This window comes from Larimichthys crocea, chromosome XVI (assembly GCF_000972845.2).
Source record: "Larimichthys crocea isolate SSNF chromosome XVI, L_crocea_2.0, whole genome shotgun sequence".
NCBI lineage: Eukaryota > Metazoa > Chordata > Actinopteri > Sciaenidae > Larimichthys > Larimichthys crocea.
In genome coordinates, this window is record NC_040026.1 from 2,456,011 (window position 1) to 2,469,796 (window position 13,786).

Genomic DNA, 13,786 nt, shown 5'->3' on the forward strand with positions numbered 1-13,786 from the left:
AATTTATTTGCTGCAACCATAGCTCGCTTGCTTTCTCCACCCTTTGGGAGCTACAGTTTTTGCCCACGGACGCTAACATTAGCCATGGAGGTATAGTGTTTGTGAAGTTGTGTGTGAATGGATGCATGCATACATGCATGCATGCATACATGTATGCATGCTCCCCCTGTTGTATGCCGTTTTGCACCTCACTGGAACCGAGGGTCTAAGGACAGAGGGTGTCACTCCCTGTACAGATTGTAAAGGCGAATGTACTTTGTGACTTTGGGCTATACAAATAAAATTTGATTTGATTTGATTTGACCTTGAACAGTGATGGCAATGGTAAGGTTAGCATGAACCACAACTAGAATGACCATTAAGAGGTCATCTGCTGAAAGATTAGAAGTTCTGTATATAAGGTTGCTTTGTGATAGCATTCTTTAGAAATGATATTTTCATAAAACTTTAATATATACACATCACATCAAAACATAACTCTGACTACTTAGTATCAAATTCAATGTTGTGAACAGTTCCAAGCCAGGAACAAGATTGGAACCAAACAGCCTTCATAAGGTCAGACGGTGGAGTCCAGAATCTGTTCAGGGTCATGGGAGTTCATCACAAGGAAGAGGCGTTTGGAAAGCTCCGGGCCAACCCGTCGTGTCGTAGAGGTGACGCCTTCTCCTCTCCGGATCAGGAGGTCAGACAACAGGGAGACTTTCTCGCGATCAGTCTTGCACATTGTGTAAGCCTGCGGAAAGACAAGGAAATATTCAGGCTGAAGAAAAAGTCACACTGTTCTAAGGTCTGCAGATGTGTCTGACGGTACCAGGCAATAAACCTGCCATTTATAAGATGCTTTTATAATAAGAGGGGCACTGCTTTTTCCAAGAAACTGCCTTTTAAAATGCACTTAGATGCACTTAAATGCAAAAAGAAAAAAAAAATAAATAAATAAATAAAAGGACATATAATCAACAGAAAGAGCAGGAGATGCAGAAAGAGACGAAAAGCAGTAATAAAACATTAAAGGGAGGTCAAAGACAAATAACACCGGAATGGACAGAACTTACCCCCTTCTCCTGACGCTGTCTCACTTAATATATGCATTTTAATAAAGCTAAGAAAAGTAAAAGACACACGGCCACTGCAAAGAATTCTAGCTAGCTCCAGCTAACATGTGCAGTCTATATATTAACTGTTTGCAGTCAATAAATACATACAGGAAACACAAATAATGTTAGCAAATGGGACAGGGACAGGCAATCTGGTTTTAATTAGTCACTTGATGCCATTCGCTCATGATTAACAGTTGAACGACCCGAGTTGAGCGTGTGTTTGCGTGTGAGCAGGAACTCGTTACCGCAGCACCAACCCCAGTCTGCGTAGGCCCCAAATTATGTTACCAGTGCAGGATGGTAGCTCCCATACTGTTATCAGTATTGGAACATTACAGCCTGAATTGCTGGATTGAGAGTCGATGTCACATACTTCATTAGCCCCGGGCCATGTGCGCTGTGCTTCCACTGGCAACTACTGTTTTACAGTGGCAAAGAGTTGATTTCTGTCATGTCAACAGTCTGACTGACTGTCAAACTAGATAATCAGAGAAAGTAAGAAACTGTACTGACAGATAGATGCTGTTACAGGTGGCTCATTTAGGCACCCAGGCCTAAATTAGCATCGCGACAGCCAGAGCCAGAGCCACATAATCTGAGCTTCAGAGCAGTTCTTCAAAAACTTCTGGGTGACGTCACGCTTACAATAACAGCAATAATACAAGGCTAGTAGTAGTACATATATTAAACAATATACATAGACATTTTTACGCCGTTGGATTGGATTGTACTCAGAGCATCTGTAAAGAACAGATGGATGAAACTGAAATTAAACTTGATCCAAAGATTGTGATCATTTTCCATGTCGGCTTGAATCTCTTCAGTGCCATTGATCATGTATAAGAGAGTTTCATAACAGTGTTGCAATTCGACCTGATAAAGATCACTTGGAGTTATCACATGAAGAGTTTCAGGAGCAGAGATAGAAGTGAGCTGCTGTGATCAGCATACCTTCTTGAGCAGCTGTGGGGAGGGATACGCTGCCAGGATGGCTGAGGCCATGTCTGGACTGACTCTGTTCAACTGTTGGATCTGTCGCTTCCACACCTGCAGCAGCCCTTTCCCAGCTTTGTCCACCCGCTGCCCTCCTGCCCACTCCATCTCCAGGTGGAAAGAGAAGCCCGTCTTCTCCCTCTCTCGCCTGAAAGCACACAGAGGAATGTGAGAAATGACTGTTTGATCTGACAGGAGAAGAGCCAGGCGAGGTTGTAAAGAGCTCTCTTACTTGAAAGGGGCTTCTGCAACCGCTTTGGTTGTCATGGTGATGTGATCTGAGAAGTCCTTCCAGGTCGACAAGAAGCGGACTGAGACGCCGGTGTGAAGCTGGAGATGCACCACTGCCTGATGGGATATTCAGGTAATAATAATAATTATGAATTCATTTTTTAAAATGTGGCCTATAATAACTTTTATATTTAATTTATTCACCTATTTATATACTGGATTATTAGCCTATATGTGTTTATGTTGATAAAAAGTTCATGCATACTTATTGTCATAGTGATTGTTGTTGATGAGGCTTATATTTTCTGTGATTATTTTTCAGCACAGAAACAATAAGCTTCAGGATGTCAGGCACCTCATTGATATGACATAATGATGACCTCGGCAGATGTGGAAGGAGTAGCTGTAAGATCTCGAGCTCGAGGCCTCTTTACTGTGACAAATGTATCCATCCTGCTTCACTAATATCAAACTAGCAGCTCGCATTATTTAGTAATGTCATTGATTCACGTTCATTTCACAACAAAGAACAAACTGCTGTGTTTTTCTGGTGACGATATGTTAGACTGCATCATTGGAATAATTCATTTTGTAAATACATTTTGTCAAATGTAGCCTATTACTGCATAATTAATTCAGTTTACTTAATTTTTTTTCCCAATGTCTTAATTCTCACAAATTATTTTGGTGGAAATTGTCAATTATTATGACAAAAATTGTCGGATCCTCTGCATTACCTCTGAGGACGCCCTAGGGGTCGTGGACCCCTGGTTGAACACCCCTGGTTTTACCAAACTACACGAAGGTCATCACTACATTTTCATCTTAACTGTAAAGTATAGCGATTAATAAGGTGTAAATGAAAGGAATGTTTTGTCTTTTTTATTCTACCTCGTAAATCGTGCACGTAATCCAATCAAAATCCCATAATTATTCATATTTTCAGTTGATTGTGTTCTTAATGAATGACATTATTAGTAATGGATAAATGAATTGAATTTGAAATGAAAATGAAGTGAATAATACAAAGTCTGTTTTTCATTTTCTGTCTCTAAATGATGAAATATTCAGGATGTGCTTCCTCTTCTGACTCACTGACCTCCTCCACTTCGACTCGTGTCACCTCAGGCAGCGACTCCGCTCCGTTCTTCCTCCTCTTCTTCGCCTTTCCTCCCCCTTGCTCCTCACCTGCGACTGCCTCGCGAAACCTTTTCTGACCCTGTGCCTTCTGGGATCTGAGGACAAAAAGTTGATGTGTTTTAAACTCTGGACATCCTCTGGTCTGAATAAGTGTTGCTCCATTTCCTCTCTTCACACACATTTCTCACAGCATTTCCAGCTGAGCTCTGTCACACTCCGCTGACAGTGATAGGTGACACGTCTCCACATGCTGAGGCAGCAGCAGATGTCTTAGCTTACACGCTATCTGAGTGCCATTTCTTGTAGTTTCTGAACATGTCATCAAGTGCTATACTTCACACTGTTGTACACAGTCACACCAGGAAGCCACTCCTTTCCTCTGCTTTCACCAGCCGCTCAATCAAACTTCTGCTCACTTCTCCACTGTGATGACTTGTTGCTCTGTCAACTGAACTTTGAGTTCTGAGATGTTTTAACATGTTTGTAAAGATGCATAGTTCATCATTTTCATCAACTTTATAGACTAAACTATTTGTTAAAATGAAAGTTTTGTTGTCCTTTCCTACCTGAAGTATTTCTCGAGGTCAATGACAACAAGGCTGAGCGTCTTGTCAGGGTGCCGCCTCTGCTGGTCCTGCACCCAGGACGTCAGAGTGGGACCAGATCCAGACCTGCCATGCCTCTGCTCCTGCATGGAGATGTACAGGACTGATACATCAAAAGGTCATCAACAGCTAGGAGCTAGTAATGTGTCTGAGGTTATTAATACAATACAATATTATATGACACTTTAAATGTCTAATGTAGTGAACATAGTTTTCCTCCACTTTTATGAACTACATCAAACACAATTCTTTATATGGACAACAAGAGCATCTAAAGAATGAGTCATGATGAGTCATTATTTCATATTTATAGAAGAACAACACATTTCAAAATGCCGCTTGATGTTTCAAAATGTAATCTTATGATTCATGTTGAAATATTTGATTGTATCATTCAAAAACAAAAACTGTTTTCTTCATATTGCCATTAGATGTATGCATTTCTAGATTATTTCATTCACAGCAGACTGATTATGATGATGAAGCCTTCTTACTATAATACATTATTAATACCCAACAAATGCACGGTTTACTCCTGTCAGTGTAACATTTGCTGAAAACTACAGTGACCAGCAGTCTTAGTTAATTACAGAGCATTTTTAGTCAAAGAAATTAAACTATAAATTTGTGAGGTGTTATTAAAGATTTCTATTTGCAGTAGGACCAATGGGTTTAGAGCTGAGTGTCACACACAGCTTGGGGACGTCAGGAAGTGTTGCTGGATTTCGACTTTTCATGAGATTATCTGACTATGAGAGCCTTCTTATCCGTTTTTCTTTAATATATTCTTATATCACACACTTATTACAAACATTATTCTTTTGTATTTGTACAGGACGAGGATCCTCACCCAGTGTTCAGCCTGTTACCATCTGGTAGACGCTGTACATCAGCCAAGCGTTTGAAAAACAGTTTTATTCTGACAGTAAGATGAGCTCTGAACTCTGAACACTTGCTGTATTTGTTGTGGATGTGTAATATATTAATGTTTGACAGTGATATGAAGCATTATGGCCATTTGTTTGTGCTATTTAATATTGCTAATGTGTGATGTTACCAGAACAATGCTGTTTCACACTGGAAACAAACACCATCTGTTTAACTGCGAGGTCATTAAAGCAACACGATGGAACTTTAAAATAACAGCTTGACTGTCATCATTTTACAGCCACACTCACTTAGAATCAGGTAGTCTAAGGTGTGCGGTAGTCATTCGCACACAGAAGTATGTAATCACCTCACCTCTCTGTGATTTACAGTTTCCTTAAGGACAGTGAAGTAAACTGCTGGCAACTGTAGCTGCTGTTAGCTCATGTTAGTTAGCTCAGTTAGCCATAACATTACGATGCTGGACTGGGTACTTAGGTAGTGTTGGTGTATATACTGTTAACACTGGAGCTTTGGATTACTGGGAGGAGGAAGTTTTCAGACCAGGGACTGGGATGGGAATGAAAAAGTGACAGAAGAAGCTAACAAAAAAGAGTAAGCGAGCAAGAAGCCGCCGGCCAAGAGTAAATGTGGGACTGACTTTTAGACGTTGGTGAGAGCTTGGTGGACTAGTAAGTAACATTAGCTGGACGCTATGTCTTGTGTTGTTGACCTTGCCTGATGTTTGGTTGTTAGCAAAGTTGTCGACTTGCTAGTTTTTGATCATAAGTAATATAATCATAAGAAATACAGTGTTGTACCACTCTTTATCCTAATGGCTCCGTCCTGCTGCTGTTTGTTAGAACTGTTTTCACATTAGCTTCATCAAAATTTCATTTTAAAGCAGCGGACTGAGTCGCTCTGTTGATACTGCAGTTGAACACCACCAACCTGAATGTAGCTGTGGATAAGCGTGATGATGTCATCAACTGTCATCTGCATCACAACATGGGCCTCCGGTACACACACTCCATCATCCGGCTGCGAACAGACAAGAAGATCAGTGCTCCGTCACTCATTGTGAAGTTGCTTCATTTAGCGCCATTATTACCAAACGAGCCATCGTGAAGCTGCACCGCGTTCATTTGTTGAAGGCAATTACAGCAAGGTGTCATGAGAAATGTGACGAGTACATTTTCACACCTCACCTGGAACAGAACACAGCAGTGGGAGAATAATGTGTGTGTTGGAGTGTGTTATCACCTGTGCACAGGGAGACCTCCTCATCCAACTCACACTGCGTGGGAGGGGTTGTTTCTCTATGGCGCAGCTACAACCAAGAGCCTGCACCGACGCCAGCAGAGTCCCGCCTCCTTCCAGCTGTAAGAGAGCTGCGAACGCAAAGCACAAATCAGATCCACGGGAAGCCACGCCACGGCTCCAATAAAGCACACAACAATAAGCACATGCTTTATTTGCAATATAAAGAACCTTCAATAAATCTACCAACACCCACGGGCCACCACTGACTTCAGAGTGATTTTGTTATCCACTTACAATCAGTGCCAAGTGTGTTTCTCTTTACCTGGGTCCACAGCCACCACCATGTGCTTTATACACTCCTCTGGCCTCAGGGCCTTGGCAGCCTCTGCCAGAGCTTTCCTCTCTGCCTTCTGTCTCTCCTGTTCCTGCCTGTGTGCCTCCTTGCCCTGCTGCTGCCTCTCCCTGGCCTCCCTCTTCCTCAGAGCCTCCTCCCTGGAAGCCTGGATCTCCTCCGCCGCCCGCTTGGGAGGTTTCCTCTTGGCGGGAAACGTGTCTGTGAGAGGCTTCGGAGGCAGCCATGGCTGAGGGAGAGCCACCAGTTCCTCTGAGCCACTCGAGCCCCCGCAGTTCACCGTTCTCACCTGATGGAAGCCGAGCGGACGCTCTGACTCTGAAAAACCATTCTGGCAAGAGAGATGCGAGCTGGCCAGATTGTAAGGCGAATGCTGCTCAGCATCTTTCCCATTAGTGACAGCGGAGGAGGCACTAATCACATTGCCTTGTCTCTGCTTGAGTCTCTGTGCCAGAGGGACATAACGTTCATCGTCATCAGAACCGCTGTTGATCATCATCACATCAGCCGTCCCTGTACACATGCCAGCGCTGAAGATGGCTGCTTTTTCAGAGCCATTCGGGTCACAGGATTCTGGTTTCTCTGCACGGCTCCTGGAGGCTTGGCTGAGGAAGTCAAACACAGGAAACTCCTCATCCAGGTCACTGGTGGAGTCGCTGTAGCTGCCCATGGAAAAGTGACTGTAAGTGAGATGAGAGCAGAATTATCAAAGGATCACCACTGAACAGACAGTTCACCAAGCTTCATTCAGAAATCTGTCACATTTATTTTTTAGTGTTTAAGTGATATCACCATCTATCATATCATAAACTAGAATACACACTAAGTACAGGTATTTTACTGAATCCGGCATACAGACAACTCATCATGCAGAGCTTCATTCAGTAAATACCAAAACACTGTCCTTAATACCACTGTGTGTTTTGGTATTAAAGAAGACTAATTACAGAGAGTTTGGCAGAGCATAATGTTCACTTAAAAAGAAAAGGCCAAACACTAAAGACAAGACAAGCTTAAAGGTCCAGTGTGTAGAATTTAGTTGCATCTAGTGGTCTAATCGCTGCATTGCAATTGCCTCACATCACCCTCACCTTCGTAGTGTAAAGGAGAAACAGCACTTTAAGGACCCTGGCTGTGTCCGAAATCACTCCCTAACCACTATGTAGTGCACTATATAGTGACCACGCCATTTTGTAGTGGTGTCCGAATGTTTAGTGTCCACTATATAGTGCACTGCATGTATCCCACAATTCACCGCGAAATGTAGTGAACATCCGATGGTCACTAACCGAAGCAAGATATCCCATCATGCATTGCCAGAAGTTCTCTGGGCGCGGAAAGGAAATACATTGAAATAAAAAAGTAAATAAAAAGTAAATAATTGAATTATTGATAAAACACAAACAGCCAGACTGACAGTAGATGGCATTTCTATAGCGCTACATGAGTTTTCTAAAATAACGGTGTATGTTTTTTTCGGCGGATGGATGAGAGGATGAGGATGATGCTTAAATAGAAAACAAAACACGAAAATAAAACATACAGGACAGTAATCAAAAGACTCTAATTGAATAAAAATGCAGTAGTAAATGGACAAGAATTATGTGAGACGACATTAATGTGGTACGTTTTAATTGTGCGACAGCAATGACGTAATTACCGGCGCCAAGAGAAGTGTCCGAAAGTGTCCGAACATTTTTTCTGTTAAGCTCACTATATAGTCCACTACATTTATTTCCCTATGTAGGGAGTAGGGAGTAGGGAATGAGTGAGTGATTTCGGACACAGCCCCTGTTTAGAGTCACTATTTAGTTTGTCTGTTCTGGGCTACTGTAGAAACACAGTGTTTCAACATGGCGGCCTCCATGAAAGAGGACCCGCTTCCACTGTAGATATAAAAGAATGATTTTTTAAATAACAAAGACAAAAAGATTCTTATTTTCAGGGGATCATGCGTGAAAACATAGTTATGAATATTATATTCCATGTCTGCCTCATCCTGAAAAAAACGCCCCAAATCTTACACACTGCACCTGAGCTAAAAACCTGAGCCAACACTGAACAGCTCACAGTGACGTATGTTAGTAAACGTTACGTTAACTCGAAGTTACTTTACGAACTACACATTGCACAACGTTACTCACTTACTATGAACGCTCGGACACAGACGTGAGTCAATTCAAAGGTAGGATATTTAGGTAACCACTTGGCTCTATTTGTAATTATTTGTCTAAATGAACTCACAGCCCGCCCGCTGCAGTCCGGCTGTCTGTTGTCTGAGAGGTCGTTTGATTTCCCCGCCGGGTTGCACGGTAATGTTGCATTCACGTTCACTGAGCAACTCGACATTTGTGTTTCCAACGGACAGTCCGTTCATACGGTAAGTCTGAGATGTTTTTAAATCGTCTCTGTGTAAGTGAAATATGTTTGTAAAGCTCAAAATTAATATTAACCATTGAACGAAACTGAATTTATTGGCGTACTGTTACATATTATCTTATAAGTTATAATTTCACCGTGAATTCATTTCATTTCAAATGTCCAGGCATTTAAAATATGATTTGTAGTCTTTTTTGATACAGCTGACGCAAGCTACGTGTTGCTTTGATAGGATATAGGTACAATGTGACATTTATTGTCGAATAACGATGATTGAGTGACAATATTGGCACCGCGTCGTTACGGCAAACGTTTTTCTGTGGGGGAACTTAAATGCAACACCAATACCGGATGTGACGCAAACACGCATCATCAATTACGTCACATTTTTCAAGATGGCAGCGCTGGCGTCCTTGACGCTGAAGTGCAGAGCAGGTGAATCTATATTTATCATGTTTTATACATTTATGAATTTATCAATAGATTGCGAGTAAGCGTTGAACGGGTTCATTAGTTCTCAGCAGGTCCGTGTTTTCTGGAAATATTTTAAACGTTTTGAAGCGGGAACACACGTTTGACATGCTAACTTCACTAGCTGTGCTAGCTGCTCTGTGTGTGAATGACACAGTTTCATTCATTAATTCATTTAATGTGACCATGTACAGTATTAAACATGAACATAAACGATTACATTTGATGTACTGCACCAGAGTTAGCTTACAGCTATTTTTAATCTGCAGTCCCTTCGGCAGACACAATTAAAACATAATAAATAGATAGATAGACTTTATTCATCCCAAACTGGGAAATTACAGTGCAGCAGCAGCATTACACACAGTGACGATAACAACATAAGAATAGAAATATAAAGAACAAACTATACATAATAAAATATCAAAATAGCAATAGTAAATAAAATATATTGTACAAAAGTATATTCAGCAAATTGGCAGTGTTGATTTGGTGCAAAGTAAGAAAGGAGACATGTGCAGTGACTGTAGATTATGACTGTAAATTTTTAGCTGTTGTTAAACAGTGTGATGGCATGTGGCAGGAAAGATTTCCTGTATCTGTCCCTTCGACAGCGCAGCTGTAGCAGCCTGTGGGAGAAGGTGCTCCGCTGTCTGTCCACTGTGTGATCGAGAGGGTGCTGCTCATTGTCCATGATGGATAACAGTTTATTCAGCCAGTCCCACCAGGATTTCGCGGGCCTTTTTTGAAATAGTTGCCTAAAATGCCTGATGTTGCATGAGGCTTTCAAAAAAATTGAGGTGAAAGTAGTGGTGCTTTTTACATTTTTGTTGCGAAGGAAGTGAAAGTTGCGATAAGTTGCGATTCGACAGTCAGCGTCGTCCTCTCCACCACAGTCTCAAGAGACTCAAGTCTCAGTCGAAGAACAGAGCCAGCCTTCTTGATGATCTTCTCAAGTCTGTTGGTGTCGCTGGCTCTGTTGCTGCTGCCCCAGCAAACAACAGCAGAAAAGATGGCACTGGCAACAACAGACTGGTAGAAGATCTCCAACATCTTGCTGCACACGTTAAAGGATCTCAGCTTCCCGGGAAGTAGAGTCTGCTCATCCCCTTCTTGTACACAGCCTCGGTGTTAGATTTCCAAATATTACAGCACAATAACCAACAGTACAAAGCAAAAAAACACACAGGACACATAACACAAAATGCAAAGTTACACACAATAGCACATAACATACACCCACAATGTCAGTGGCTACAGAGCTGAGTATCCTTTAGCAGACTTTTTAATTTGGTTTGAAATGTACTGATGGAGCTGCAGCTCTTTATATCGTCAGGTAGGGCATTCCACTGAGTTGTGGCTTTCACAGAGAAGACTGATTGCCCAAATTCAGAGCGACAAAATTGTATGGTACAATCTCGTACAGAGATATTTTGGAGGATCTAATAGAGCTTACTGAGCGAATATACACAAAGTCACGTAGTGGAGGAGAGGGGCCAAACAATTTAAAACGTTATAAACAAGGCACAAATTTGAAAAAAAAAAAAAAAATTCTCAAAGCTCAGTAAATTGTATTTTTCCAGTACCCTACAGTGATGGAAATGTATTGGCTTTTTGTCTAGAGTTTTTAGAGTTTGTTTGTATATGGATTCAAGAGGTCTTATGGTTGTTTCCCCAGCCTGTCCCCAACATGTAATACAATAAGACATATGGGAAAGAATCAGCATGCATAAATATCTTTGCTGCGTCCAAAGAGAGACAGTTTCTAATATGTCTAAAATTTTCTAGTTGTACTTTATGGTTTTAACCGTTTTTAACATGTTTCTTAAAGTTCAAATTTGGATCCATTGTTACACCAAGATATTTAAAATTGGTGACTATGTCAATCCTTTCACCTTTGATGAGGATATCAGCGTTAGGAGGTTGTACCATGGTTTTAGAGAAAAACATACCCTTTGTCTTGTTTACCTTTAGACTCAGACATGATTGATCAAGTCACTGTGTGATCCTCTCCAATGCAATTGTTGGCTTAGCAGCTGCTAACTGAGCTGTTTTTGCACGTGTGTACACAACAGTGTCATCTGCATACATTACATCATCATATATCATATATATATATATAGATATAGAGAGAGAGAGAGAGAGAGAGAGAGAGAGAGAATAAATCTTGTGCGTCACTAATTAACTGTTTTGTAGCATCACCAAGACTGTAGACGTTTGGGAGAGTTGCTGACACACCAGCTCACAATAAAATGTGTCTGTATAAACTGTCAGATTTGAAATGGACTTTGTGATGTCATGACGTACAGTGTATATGAGTGGTTGGGCTGAAACTGGACGACAGTGTGACTTGACGTGGATGTGTTTGTGCTGCTGGTCTCAGGTCTACTGGGGCCCGCTCAGTCGTCTCTTCTGGACTCTGTGAGGTTCGCCTCGAAGAAGGCCGGAGGGAGCAGCAAGAACCTCGGAGGAAAGAGCCCCGGACGGAGATACGGCTTCAAGAAACAGGACGGTAAGAAGAAGTTTGTTTTAAAGCGTTGTTCGTCCTCATCCTCAAGTTCACTGGAATGACAGCCTTTAGGTTGTGGAGATAATCTTCACGCCTTTTTCAAACTCCCCACCTAGGTGTTACAAATAGATACTGACACAGAGGAGCTGATGCACAGCAGGAGGTCAGATTAGACACACAGCACACGCCCAGACCAACAGTGAGCTTACACTCAGTTAAAACTAATCTAGTCTGATTCAACAGCATTATTAGTTTGAGCCAGGTGAATCTGTTGGTAAATGAGTGTAGAGGTATGTGTTTCGAGAATGTTTCACTTCTTGCTGCTCAAAGGAAACATCTGCTGTATTACTCTTGTTGTTGACAAATCGCATGAAGTTTATTCCACAGCAAATACACTGTTTGAGTCAGGTTTGTTCTCAACTAGATTATCTGTCGTCAGGTAAGACCCTCATTCTTTGGACTTGCCTCTACAGGCGGAGTGGAGAAGTCAAAGTGTTGAGCGATGGAATAACACTCTGTTGGTTTTGGTGTTTTTATGGGATTTGTTAACAATATTGAGCAAAAACAGCCTTATTTTTAGGGGTTGTACTTTAGGATGATAAACATTGAAGCACCAAGCAGGTTTGTCATATTCTTTGAACTCAACAGAAGTTGCTCTCACTGTACAATGTAACATCAGTGAAACATCTGTGCAGACTTTTCTTTCTTGGATTATATAATATTTTATATATTTACAGAGTTAGATGTGAAAACATTCTGTTTATCTCTCGCTTTGGTCATTTTTATTTTGTTTCTGTTGAGTTTTAATGTTCCGATGATCTGCGAGGTAAAATGATTCTGTCAGTGCAGTCTGACTTTGAACAGAGACGTATGACAGCTGTCTCCAGTTTAACAAAAAGGTATCCAGATGTCTGCATGATCATTTCCACAATGCTGTCTGACACTGATAATAACTGTAGCTCTCTCACTCTGTACTGGGCTATTTTCCTAAATCATTTTTCCTATCAGTCACACAGATATGAAAATTATGGTTGAAAAATACCAAAGTTGCACTTTAAGTGTAGATAAACAAGTTTAAAGATATTCCCTCTGATGGGTTATCTCATTCAAACAAGTCTGTGCTGGATGATTTTACATGAATATATAATAATTAACATTGATATAACATCTTTTCATCTGTTCACCAGGTAACTTTGTCCATGCGGGTAACATCCTCGCCACGCAGAGGCAGATGAGGTATCACCCAGGAGCTCATGTAAGTCACACATTCTCTGTTCAGACATGTTGATTGGCTGTAGTGAAAGTGGACACGTTATCATCAAACACCTCCTTCTGTTCTCCTTCCTCTCTCCTTCAGGTGGGGATGGGAACCAACAACACGATCTTCGCACTGGAGGATGGCTACGTCAGGTTCACCAAGGAGGTCTACGTCCCAGCGCCACGAACCCCCGAGGCCACAAAGGTCATCACCAAGCTGCCAAAAGGAGCCGTGCTCTACAAGACCTTCATCAACGTCCTGCCAGTCAAACAGGAGGGCAAGTTTAAGCTGGTGGACATGGTCTAAAGATGACTGGAATGCACTGGACTGGACTGGGAGGTCATTGTTGTTTCCAAGATATTGTTGAGGATCAAGAAGGATTTGTTCTGACCAATGGAAGTGAGACTGTGAGCCAGAGAGGAGTCAGTAACTGGTCACACATGAACAGTTAGAAGTGTGTAACTATGCATCTGTGTCATTCATTACAGTTATTGTCATGTTCAGACACACTTACCACCTTCACAAACTGAGGTACCATTTCCATAATACTGAATCTCTGCTGTATTTACTGTATTAAAGTTTTCTATGAAAAGTCTTTATGTTTATGACTATGGG

General features: G+C 41.5%; 2 protein-coding genes across 4 annotated transcripts; one reads left to right on the plus strand and one right to left on the minus strand.

The window, feature by feature from the left end:
• Positions 1–432: 432 nt before the first annotated feature.
• Positions 433–8,925, minus strand: eme1 (essential meiotic structure-specific endonuclease 1). Of its 3 annotated transcripts, none has more exons than XM_010740984.3 (9): positions 8,799–8,925; positions 6,525–7,234; positions 6,203–6,330; positions 5,891–5,980; positions 4,034–4,155; positions 3,427–3,562; positions 2,329–2,444; positions 2,055–2,244; positions 433–736 (listed from the first exon to the last, which is right to left on the minus strand). In XM_010740984.3, exons 1-9 carry the CDS (start codon positions 8,876–8,878, stop codon positions 560–562), a joined length of 1,749 nt encoding a protein of 582 aa, XP_010739286.3. In that variant the 5' UTR covers positions 8,879–8,925; the 3' UTR covers positions 433–559. The 3 variants fall into 3 exon arrangements, with proteins under 3 accessions (XP_010739286.3, XP_027145445.1, XP_027145446.1); XM_027289644.1 differs by having other exon boundaries at positions 8,703–8,908; XM_027289645.1 differs by having other exon boundaries at positions 8,699–8,908.
• Positions 8,926–9,267: 342 nt separating this feature from the next.
• Positions 9,268–13,766, plus strand: mrpl27 (mitochondrial ribosomal protein L27). The gene is made up of 4 exons (XM_019271257.2): positions 9,268–9,368; positions 11,788–11,916; positions 13,101–13,168; positions 13,271–13,766. Exons 1-4 carry the CDS (start codon positions 9,329–9,331, stop codon positions 13,475–13,477), a joined length of 444 nt encoding a protein of 147 aa, XP_019126802.1. The 5' UTR covers positions 9,268–9,328; the 3' UTR covers positions 13,478–13,766.
• Positions 13,767–13,786: the final 20 nt, after the last annotated feature.

What these genes read in the sequence shown, in the direction of transcription:
- eme1 (XM_010740984.3), bottom strand. Translation starts at nt 8,878, where the DNA reads ATGCAACATTACCGTGCAACCCGGCGGGGAAATCAAACGACCTCTCAG. An exon ending in TTATCCACAGCTACATTCAG is followed by an intron (nt 4,156 to 5,890) that starts GTTGGTGGTGTT and finishes ATCTCCATGCAG; the next exon opens with GAGCAGAGGCATGGCAGGTC. An exon ending in CACGAGTCGAAGTGGAGGAG is followed by an intron (nt 2,445 to 3,426) that starts GTCAGTGAGTCA and finishes ATATCCCATCAG; the next exon opens with GCAGTGGTGCATCTCCAGCT.
- mrpl27 (XM_019271257.2), top strand. Translation starts at nt 9,329, where the DNA reads ATGGCAGCGCTGGCGTCCTTGACGCTGAAGTGCAGAGCAG. An exon ending in GACGCTGAAGTGCAGAGCAG is followed by an intron (nt 9,369 to 11,787) that starts GTGAATCTATAT and finishes TGCTGGTCTCAG; the next exon opens with GTCTACTGGGGCCCGCTCAG. An exon ending in CGGCTTCAAGAAACAGGACG is followed by an intron (nt 11,917 to 13,100) that starts GTAAGAAGAAGT and finishes TCTGTTCACCAG; the next exon opens with GTAACTTTGTCCATGCGGGT.